The sequence below is a fragment of the Amia ocellicauda genome, chromosome 16 (genome assembly GCF_036373705.1).
Source record: "Amia ocellicauda isolate fAmiCal2 chromosome 16, fAmiCal2.hap1, whole genome shotgun sequence".
Taxonomy (NCBI): domain Eukaryota; kingdom Metazoa; phylum Chordata; class Actinopteri; order Amiiformes; family Amiidae; genus Amia; species Amia ocellicauda.
This window is the reverse complement of record NC_089865.1, coordinates 16,438,030-16,449,632: the sequence shown is the minus strand read 5'-3', so window position 1 is coordinate 16,449,632 and position 11,603 is coordinate 16,438,030. Positions and strand designations below refer to the sequence as shown.

The following is an 11,603-nucleotide window of genomic DNA, read 5'->3' as shown; positions in this document are numbered from 1 at the left end:
TTGTTTTCAGGTAGCTGCTCAAAAGAAAAGTTTAGAAACCTGAGTGGAGATTAAACACAGTGAAAAGGAATTTAATCTGCATTCCAACTCATAGGTGTGATAAAATCAAGTCAGGAGCTGAGTTTAGGAGTTTCAAAACTACATCTCTACATCTGTATTTTTGTTAGTCACTATAATGTTAGAGCTTCCAGAGTATGCGAATGCATTTCATTGATCTGTCTCAAAGTTAACCATAGGACATTGAATATGATGTTGTCTTTCGTGGTACTTGTAAATTAATCAAGGTTGGATTTAACACCAACCCACTAATTTTCTTCCTTGACTGTTAACTGGTTGATTGATTGAGTGAGTGATCATTAAATCACTTCTGGTATTGTCCATTCACATGGCTTTTCAATAATTAAGCCATAGCCATGTAAAATAATACTATTTAATAAATAAATAATAAATTTAAGCTTTAAATTATACAAAAATAATGCATCAAGTCAAGTCATGTATATGAACAAGAAAGCATCAACCAATGTGTGAATAATGAGACGCAACCCATAACGTGTTAACTCTGTAGTTACAAACTACCCAAAGAAGACTGTTTTGAATCAATGGGTAATGAGACAGGATGCCATCAACAGCTTGTAGAGGGGGGATTATTTACTCTATTGTCCCACAGCCTGTCAATACAATAGGCCTACCTGTCTGTTTACATTGTTAAAAACGTGTTTTCCCTGCAGTCAACTGAGAGGAAACATGGTTGCCTGATTCCACAAATATGTATGCCAAATAAGGATATTTAAAAGCTATCAAACCTATTATGAAAAAAATAAATCTTCCCACAAAGCTTTTTATTCTCCCACTCTCTGAGGCATGACTCTTGTTTGCAAGTTATAAACAAGTTAAGAAGTGAGGAGATCAGCTTAATATTCAAAGCATTTCTCTACTCTTAAGTCCATATTTATTTGACAAGAGTAGTGGTTTCATGCATGGTGCATCTAAATGTGTTCTCCAAAAAGCTTGGCATCAGAGAATTGAGACATCTAGTAATTCAGTAATACTGAATCTAACATTTCAACAGAGAAGACTCCAAAGTTGTCACAGATCTAGGGGAGAGAGTAACCCATAATTGGTGAAGACAGTTCTTTTTAAAATTGTGATACCATGCACTGCTACTGCTGGCAACAGAAATTATACAATTATGCAGAAATGAATCTACAAATATATTGGTTGTCCGTTTTTATGCATACATGTCATTTTTGGGTGCAGTGGGGAAATAATCACATTTTATTTTTTGTATGCCACCGATTCAATCCACACTTGTGTGTTGCTTTTAACACAGGCAAACGTACTAGGCAGCCTCACTGGGGTCCTTACGAGGCAGGGAGCGGAAGTGCTGGGAGACGGAAGCGCCTGGGCGGAACCGCCTCGCAGGGATAGAGAATAAAAAAAAAGATTGGACTCAAGAAAATAAAGATCACATTTTAAAGTTAATCAGGGTATAGTTTTTTATATATATATATAAACATCTGACTGAACCCCTGTTTCGTCGCCATGATTCTGTTGGAAATCAACAACCGGATTGTAGAGGAGACGTTGTCTCTGAAATTCGACAGTGCTTCCAATGGGTAAGAAAAAAATATTTTAAAAAAAGATTAAGCCAAACATGAAATTAATATCTAGTACAAATGCATCGACCTGTGCGGAGGAAAAGCAGCTTGATCGTACAGAGAGATGGAGAAGCAGTAAAACTATCGAAAGTTAAAGAGGCCTTGCCGGGTGCTTTGATTCGTGTGTTTTTGGGGTGTGTCTGATACATTATAGATAATTAAATGAATTGTTTTGTGTTGGTTGAGATCATTTTAGAAACTTACAATTGCTCGTAGAAGTAACCAGTAATCAAATCCGTGCATTGCATTGCATGAAACTAGCATGCTCGTGTGTCATGAATATAATAATATCTATTGCCACTGGAGATTAGACATCCGGCCTTGGTTTGACGGGTGGATATAAAGTTAAGCATGCGATTACATCTGTGTCAGCAAACGAGGATTTGGATAAAAAGTTCTAACATTTCCCCCCTTATTGTCTTGCTGTACATGCATATCTATTACTGCCACCAGCTATGGTATGTAATCGTTTATGTCACCATGCATGTTGAGTTGCAATGGCAGCACAGCAAGATTGATCCCTCTCCCTGATAAGAAGCGGGTGGAAATAGACCACATAGAGCGGTTATTATATTGACAAGGTAGTATTGACTAAGTTGTAAACGTATGTCTACAGTGTCTGAGCTGATGAGTGTATTAGAATCGCACTTCCGCATTCAAGAAACTGCAAACATCCAGATGCTTTCTGTAATGGTATCACCTAGATTCATTATCTTTTGTTTTCTCCTGCCTGGAATATGTATACTTTTGGGATTGTAGTGTTCTAGTTTTATGATCATCCTTTCTTGTATTGATTATGTTCCTATTGTTATTTTTCATGTTTCCTCCCTGTGCGCCTGTTCCGTCACTTCCGCATTCCAGGGCTGTGTTCTCTCTAGTTGAGACAGGGAGAGCCATGCTGGCACATTGTGTACAATTGCAACTTAAACCATTCGTGTTGGAGCCACACAGCTTTATTATTCTGTGATTGTTAATTAAGTGAATTACAAAAGCAAAAATAAACGCGGATATTGAGCCCCAATCATGTTAAATAATGTACTTTTAAATGCTAAGCCATTGAAGATGTTATACAAGCTATCTAGTGCTGTAGTCTGCGGTTGTTTGTGTCCTTCATTACATTTAAATTAGCTGACCATTTTAAGAGTGCAGTTTTTTTTTTTGTATTGCTTTTATTGTGGTCTTAAGTTATTTATTGAGAATTGGGCAATGAATGCAAGACTGTCTGGCACTGGAGAGAGAAGGCAGGAAATCCACACATCAGCATTTGTCATGATTTCTTTTAGCTGGGAGCTTAATTTAGTTCTAGCAGTTTTTGGCTGAAGTGCAGTAGCCACAGTATTTACTATAGGATGATTCCTGCTGTTAAGTGGGGCTGAATAAGGGAAAATACGTCTGCATTTTCTTTCCTGAAACTAAGCAAAAGCTTCTCTTTTTTTCTGGAACTGTGTTTTAAGTCTTTTTTTTTTTTAATAAGAAAACCACAGAAGTACTTTGTCTGGGTATTTTTCTGAGTCGTCTGCTGCAGAGTGTGAGAAGACCTTAAGAAAAGATTAATAAAATGTCTGCATTGAACCAATATTTTATATACTGCACTACTTACACTTACACATCATTAGAAAGTGTCTTGACAAGCAGAAAACATTAGGACTGTACTGCTATCAGTACAAGTAAAATGTATTAGATGCACTTTTCACAATTGCAATTTTAGTAGAAATCTGTTTAAAAGCTGTATTTTTTAATGTATAAACCCTTTTAAACTGAATAATATAATCTAAATCTGTCTTTTTGATGATAAAGCTACTGAAGGGCCATTCCCTCTGATGTCCAGCAAACAGCCAGTGTTTTTGATTATTGCCATAGAAGTCAGTGTATCCTAGGGACCAGAAAAATATTATTGTCTGGCAGGTTTCATATCCTTCTGAAAAGATGAAAGAGCCCAGTTCCTTTTCATGGAATTGGTCTAGTTGCTCAACCACACTATTCAAAGTGATGTGCCTTATATATGAGCTTTTGTGTTGTCAATCGGTAGCCTATATTTTCCTATCACACACTCACACAGAGCATTAATTGTTAACTTAACTGAGTTTCTGCTATTGTGAAAAAACTGTCTTCTGTTTTATTTTCAGGAACAAGCCTGAAGCAGTAGAAGTAACGTTTGCGGGTAAGTTAAGTTTAGTTCAACATATTTTTATAACTTCTCTTTCACAATGACAAGGGAGTTCAAAGTTTTGAGTCTCTGTCATTATTTGGCACTTTTAATTTGGCAGTTTTTTGCTGTCTGGCTACATAGATATAAACACATAATTTGGAAATGGTTTTCTTCCCTTTTTAATATCATCATTCATCTGTCCACATGCTTTTCAGTTTTCTACTCCTACATGGCATTAAAGCTCAATGATTTTTAGACAATGGGTTAAGTTTGGCATTGATTGATGTTAACATATGGTATTGTAATTCTATTCTTTACGATTTGTACTTGCATGGAAAAGCTGCATTCTACTCTTAGCAGTGCAAAAGTTAAATGAAGTAGCCCACATAGGATCCAAAATAAATGTAGAATATAGTGTTGGATGTTATTTTCTGCAAATTGTGGCAAGTACAGTACACCATAAGGGGAGGAATACAATACACTTCAACAGCAAATGTGTATTTCAACTCAGAATCAGTGCTTATGATCTGATTTAATTTGAATTGTTATCTGAGGTAAATTCCAATATTAGTTACTGCCAATAAATAGATGATGATGATAATATGAGCTGTAAAACTCCCAGTTACAATATAAGGTAATGAGCTACTGTTAAGTGTACCATACCCATATTGTTTTACGATTAGGACTTACGTTGAGCAACAGACATATTTTGAAAAACGTGGGACCTATCCACTCTTTAGTGCTGCACTTCATATGCCTTAAACTATTAATTTGCCCTAAACCAGGCAAAGCCATCGTTGTCCTCATTTGACTAGGGATTTGTATTTGTGTAATGGCACACAGCTATGAGTTTGTCCTAGATAGTTTTTTTTTCTTTTCTTTCCCATCTGTCCATGTTTGGCGCTCCTATAAAAATAATAGATTTGTCATTAGCAAAATATAGATATACCTCCTTTAAATTATGTAATAATATCCATTCTCTGTGATCGTAGCTATTAAAGTTACCAGACTACAAGATTTTTGTTTCCTTTTGTGTGTTTTAGATTTTGATGGTGTCCTCTATCACATTTCCAACCCAAATGGAGATAAAACCAAGGTGATGGTCAGCATCTCCCTGAAGTTCTACAAGGAGCTGCAGGAGCATGGCACGGATGAGGTACGAGATGCTAATGTCCTGGGCCAGCTGCGTCAAAACAAGCAGGCTACCTTCAACTTTCACCACTCTAATGTGTAGAAATGCTGAAACAGCCTCTTAATGTCAGATGTCTGATTGGCAGCTTAATTTGCTTGAAGCCGATTATCTGCGCTCAGTGGCAGGGGTTGCGTGTTTGGAATTTGTAATGATTGTGGTTGGCATGGTTTTAGTTTTAATCTGTGTTTTGGATCATCCACACACCTTTACGCACAAGACACGTTATCATTTCTCATAGGAAAGAGATGGCATATTCATATATTTAATTTTGTCTTGATTGATAAATTAAATACTTATTGAAATCCTGACTAGATGGTGTACCATTACATGACTGAATATGTAAATTTATTATTTTATATGTGATCCTGTTATTAATTGTAACAAAGCAGGATTATTGGCATTTTGTGAATTGGGAGTATAGGGCCTACATCTTTTCAGAAAGCTAGAATTCAGATATTTGCGTTTTTTCCCTAAATATGTCCAGTGGTCTAAAGTAAACAATTTCAACAGGTTTTCTATTAAACAAGTTTAAATTGTACTTTAGTAAAGGAACTGGTCATATTAAGCTTCTGTATAGGTGCTATGCAGTGGAGGGCTGAGGCTGAATGTTTCAGCACTTTATTGGGGAGCCTTTCGATTTGTCTCAGTCACCATGTATGGTAGAAAGCAGCTGCTGTGGTTTCTCACTAAAACAGGAAATGCGGCCTGACTCACTGCCGAGGGAGGAAGTTGAAGGCACAAGTCATAGTTGCTACCGGTGTGCTTACGCTCTGTGTGAAATTAAGGTTACTTCAAGGTGGTGCTCCTTTGTACCAATAGCAGCTTGATAGGCTTTTGTCTGTTTTGAAATGGGGAAGTTCTGGCAGTAGTGTACACTTATTTTATTTAAATTTAAAATATGCAGGCAGTTATACTTCAGTGACTTGTCTGAGTAGAAGCATAAAACACAGGGAAACACCTTCATGATCAGATTGTTTTAATTTTAATTCACCAACCGAATATTCAAATAGTCTCCTTCCTTGTTGGACCTCAACTATATTACTCCTCCAGAATGTAAATAACATGTAAATTCTATCCAAATGTCTAAATGTGCATTCGTTCTGTGTTTGTTTCTGATTGTGCCTCTTTTTCTTCTCAGATTTAAATATTGAATAGTGACTTCAGCAGACTTTTGATTTAGTGTGTCTAGAATCAAATAAATATAATCATAGATCAATCATAAAATATAAAATGTATTTATTTGGAAAATACTACATCAAACAATTTTATATTTCTACAGTTCAGTCTCTCAGGACATTGCGATAGTTCTTTTAAGCAACGATTGTCGGTGCAGAAGTGGAAGCAGGGAACATGTTCAGGTCATCAAATAAATTGGCATTGATAAATTCCCTTACTTGCCAATAAATACAACTATAGAGCCAGGCTAAATCTTAAGTATTGTATTTCTTGTATTTGTATCATAACACTAACAGATGTTTCTTCTGCACTTGCAGCTGTTGAACAGAGTTTATGGAAATTTCTTGGCGACCCCAGAGGCAGGTAAGAGCAACATGCCAAAAACCTTTCACTAGCTATTGTCTATATGTGTGTATTATTTTTCATTTTATACATTGTTTATTTCTCTTCTCTTTGTTCATAGGCTACAATGTGTCCTTGCTGTATGACCTGGACAACGTCCCTGCCAATAAGGACGAGGTTGTCCACCAGGCTGGCATGCTCAAGCGCAACTGCTTTGCCTCGGTGTTCGAGAAGTACTTCAAATTTCAGGAGGAGGGCCGGGAGGGCGAGAAGAGGGCTGTCATCCACTACAGAGACGACGAGACTATGTAGGTGTCTGAGACATCCGGTTTGGCGACAGAATAATCTTTAGGTCCTATGCAAGTTGTTTAGTGAAACAAAGTTATGGATTATTGTCACCCTGCTTTCTATTTTTATTACACATAATAACTGTTAATTTTTATTCAGGTTTGATTTAGGATTCATATATATATATATATATATATATATATATATATATATAACTAATTCAGGTGTAAAGGGAACCCAAGACTTTAAGGTACCAAATTGTGTGGTATGCTAATAAACGATTCATGTACTTCTCACCAGGTACCTTGAGGCAAAGAAGGACAGGGTGACAGTGGTGTTCAGTACGGTTTTCAAGGACGACGACGATGTTGTGATTGGGAAGGTGTTCATGCAGGTAGGCTCAATCTGTCCTGTTTAATCAGAAGAGTGCTTTTCTAATTGGTTTGGTTCTTGTTAACCTCTCACTATTGCAGGAACAGTGAGAGACACTTGTAGCAGCACATCTATTGGTTGTAGCTATCTATCTATCTATCTATCTATCTATCTATCTATCTATCTATGTATTGACCCGTTTCATGTTGCGACCTTTTTTTTTTTTTTTTTTTCTTTTCTTCAGACTTCCACTCAACGAGTAACACACATCCACCAGAAAGTTATGTTTCCCCCCATTTCCTTCTTGTCGTGTAGGAGTTCAAGGAAGGTCGGCGTGCCAGCCACACAGCCCCCCAGGTCTTGTTCAGTCACAGAGAGCCCCCCCTGGAGCTGAAGGACACTGACGCTGCTGTTGGAGATAACATCGGATACATCACCTTTGGTAAGTGGTTCTGTAAACAGTTTTCCCTGTAACTGGCCACGGAGGTTAGACATTTTTGTTTTGTATTTATCTGTAGTTTAGAGTGACTGCGGGATAGGAAAAACTGCCATAAATTAAAAGTATTTGCTTTTTAGGGGCCAGTCCTGTCCTTTGTGGCCTGCAGGCTGCCTTGTAAGGAGAGATCATTTAATCGTTAGATCATTTAGAAAATATTTGTTTCCAGGTGATGGACTATTTGCATTTTAGAAACGTTTTCATGGTCCATTGCATTACACAGAGCCACGTTGCATTTTCGGTTGTTTGGAATGCTGCATACTGCCTTGCAAACATACAGATTATTATTTAGTGAGCTCTGCACAAATATAATTCTGCTTTTTTTTTTAATGCATACTCCTCTGGATTTGTAACCATATTATCGAACAATAAATGACCAATGCATCTGTCAAATACAACTGACTTTTCAGTACAATAGAGAAGTACAATGATGAAGTGAAAATAAAAGATGAAGCCCAAATTAAAATATTCAAAGTAGATATTTGCAAGTTGCATTACTGCAGTAACCACCTTCATATTAAAAATGATACGCATTTATAGAATAGCTATATTGTAATGTTGCACTCTGTTTTTTTTCGGCAGCAGTATTCTAATTTTATGATGATTTATGCTAACTGGAAATGGCAAATCCTGAATAGATCCGTATTGTATTAATGATATCATATCTCTTATTGGAGGGTGTGATATTTTCTAATATGAACGAACCTTGATACTTTCTGTTGTGAGTCCCGCTCTGAATTATTAATGGCGCAGGTCTCTCACGCTATGTGGTTGCAATGTTTCAATGACAGGAACATTACACCCAGCTGTAAAATAGTGTTTGCCACCAGAGCATCTGCCGGCTTGACAACTTAATTGTCGTTTGTTTAGAGTTGATAGTGTGGATGTGCTTTCCCTTTGGATTGTTTACACAACTTACGGTTGAAAGGACGGGATGAAAAAAAAAAAGAGGGCGAGAACCTGCCACACCCAAATGTATAAAGGACCTGATATACTAGCCTTCTTCCGCTTTATTATTCAATAATTTAAAAAACAAATGTCACCGTTGAATGACTATGATCAGAAGGGCTTGTGCAACTAACAGGTAGCTTAAGAACAATAACTGTTACGTTTTCAGTCATAGTGATTATAAAGAAGCAGCTTTTTACTTCCATTTAATGTCCTTTTTTTTTTTTGTCCTCAACTATGTAAGAAGCTGGCACAGTATTATTATTCAATCATTTTAAACCTATTTGTTTGCTCGTCATTTGAAATGCAACTCTCTCCTCTTTCAGTCCTGTTCCCTCGACACACCAATGCAAATGCCAGAGACAACACCATCAACCTCATTCACACTTTTAGGGATTACCTGCACTACCACATTAAGTGCTCCAAGGTAAGGGCTTGGCTTATTGAGAACTTTGTGTAACCCTCACCAGAGCGATTGACAATGTGCAAAATATATTCTGGACAGAGTTAAATTTAATTTTTTGTAAATGGAAAATACTCTGACCATGCCTTGCCTTTTGATAGTTATTACAACGTGCCTGAGATGAAACCCTTGCTAATATGTTTAGTTTGTTTCACCCTAGCTAATCTTTGTGTATTGTCTCCTGATTGGCTGAGCTATGCATAGTTCTGCATATGTTTGAAATGCAGAGATCCTCTTTTAAAAACGTGTGGTTAAATGGTCTCATTGGGGTGTGAAACAGTTTTAGCTGACCTAATTCAATGCTCTCACCATCCAAAGCAATTATTCTGGTTGTAAACGGAACTGTCCAGTGTTCTGTCATTAATGCATGACTCTGTTCCAGGCCTACATTCACACGCGCATGAGGGCTAAGACTTCCGACTTCCTCAAAGTGCTGAACAGGGCCCGGCCTGACGCAGAGAAGAAGGAGATGAAGACCATGTCGTAAGTGTTCATAACGTTCGTGTCATTACATCACAGTATTGCCATGAAGACGGTTAGGGCATGCATCTCGGAGAAGACGCTTCAGGGCATTCTGGTTTATACTCACCCTTATCCTGTATGTCCTACATGTTACAGATTTAGAAAGCTTAACATATGTCCTGAAGTGAACTTAAGTTATTAGATATGTTTATAGTTGGCATAGACGTACAAAAAGACATGTTGACAGTAGTCCCAGACTTTATATTAGGAAATAAATATTTGCTTGTTAAATACAGTGGTGCAGACAGGGAGTTGTCCTTTTCTTTTGAATCCCAGTCTGTTCGTATAAAGTTACCCCATGACTACAAAGTATTCCATATCTTTATCGGCTTGACTTTTTAATCGTATTGGAAATTATAGCTATTTTACGTACTCTTATTTAAACTCTCAATACTGCTTATGTGTTTACATATAGACACACACACAAGAGGAAGAAGCCTGGTCTATTTTAGGGTCTTTGAATTAAACACACTTATCAGAGAGGTTTGATTCTCTCAATGACATCCTTACCTGTGCATTGTAGTGAGATGCTTCTGAAACGCATTCTCTAATGAACCCTATTTTGTGGTGGTTTGTAGGTTTCACCCCCCCCTTCCAATAATCCAATTAGCATGCTACTCAACCATTCTGGTATTTTTACAAGTTTTGTTTGAATTGCTTTTACTATTTTTTATGTATTTAGGCCATTGTTCACAAGGAAAAAATAGTTCACTCATTGAGTCGTCTTTCTGTTAATATTTACAGAAGGAAGTTCTGCACTAGGTATTAGTAATGGTTTTCACTAGCTCTGTAAGGATTACATTGAACTGTTATCATAGCCAGTTCCTAGTTGACTGTGACCTGTTTCACATCCTGTTTTAACTGATCTGCTTGGTTGGAGTTCTGACTCCAGGGAAGGAATTCGTCCCCCCTAAGTTGGGGATGAATAAATAGTTTATTTAAAAATGTTCACGTTCTCATTTGAAATGTTATCTGTAATCGTTCATTTAGATTGTATATGATGGGATTTGTGAAAGTGTATGTAAGAAGTAGAAACAGACATTTTCTTAGTCTAGACCAAAACTTAAACCTTCCTATAAATTGCAAATGTCAACCTTGTACCCTATCAGTGCTTTAATGTATTGTCAGAAGCATGTCTACTTGTTCTAGATAAAAATGTGATCGGGTACCAGTTTGTAATTTGCAATTCACAAATAGGTCAAAGTCTAGACCAAAGTATAAAAAAATAAAAACAAACACTGTCCTTATGTGAAGTCACACAGTACACCTTGCTGCTTTCACACTTGTCAGTGCCTGAGCTAAGTCTGCATTATAGATTCTTGCTCATTTGCAAATCTAAGGTAGGTCATAGAGAGTAGATGTCTATGCCCACATCAGTGTGAAAGATATTTATGGGGCAAACTGTGTCTTTGCATTTCCAGGGGCAAGACTTTTGCTGCTCGTTAAGAAGAGGAAACCCACTTGGCCCTTCGGTGTAATCTGCACCCGTGGCACAACTCTCTGGTCTGGATAAGAAGCCCTCGTTTTTTGGCCAGTACGTACCATTTTGTAGGAGAAATTGGAAATTCGACACGCAAAAAAAAACAAAAAAACATTCCTTTGCTTTGCATAGTTACAAAGAAAACCAACCATATATATATAAATTAATGTTTTGATACAATATGATCTCATTGGACATTTGGTATTTTTTGCCTTGCAGCCTGTATCTGCTGATAACTAACAGTGTTTGCTATGAATGCAGTATCCTCTTTCCTATCTCTGCCTCAAAGAATTCTCTGTACCCTTTGGGAATCACATGATGGTAAAGAATAAACCTGTCTTATTATAAAAGTGTATTTGTCTGGTTGTGCAGTACATTAAACTGTAGAATAAAGCCTTGTTTCCTACCATTATCAATCATGCATTCACATTTGCTGCATATTGTTAAATCTACATTCAGAAAATGTTGAAGTAGCTTAGATGTACATTTAATTGCATAGCAGCACATAAAAATGAAT

The 11,603-nt window shown here is 37.0% G+C and overlaps 1 protein-coding gene across 1 annotated transcript; it reads left to right on the top strand.

The window, feature by feature from the left end:
* The first annotated feature begins 1,366 nt into the window (after positions 1–1,366).
* arpc2 (actin related protein 2/3 complex, subunit 2) lies at positions 1,367–11,439 on the top strand. The gene is made up of 10 exons (XM_066687251.1): positions 1,367–1,616; positions 3,785–3,819; positions 4,851–4,963; positions 6,493–6,538; positions 6,639–6,825; positions 7,106–7,199; positions 7,493–7,619; positions 8,948–9,048; positions 9,467–9,567; positions 11,028–11,439. Exons 1-10 carry the CDS (start codon positions 1,543–1,545, stop codon positions 11,050–11,052), a joined length of 903 nt encoding a protein of 300 aa, XP_066543348.1. The 5' UTR covers positions 1,367–1,542; the 3' UTR covers positions 11,053–11,439.
* Positions 11,440–11,603: the final 164 nt, after the last annotated feature.

Coding starts and splice junctions, on each gene's coding strand:
- arpc2 (XM_066687251.1), top strand. CDS start 1,543: ATGATTCTGTTGGAAATCAACAACCGGATTGTAGAGGAGACGTTGTCT. Junction 3,820..4,850: donor AGTAGAAGTAACGTTTGCGG/GTAAGTTAAGTT, acceptor TGTGTGTTTTAG/ATTTTGATGGTGTCCTCTAT. Junction 6,826..7,105: donor TACAGAGACGACGAGACTAT/GTAGGTGTCTGA, acceptor ACTTCTCACCAG/GTACCTTGAGGCAAAGAAGG.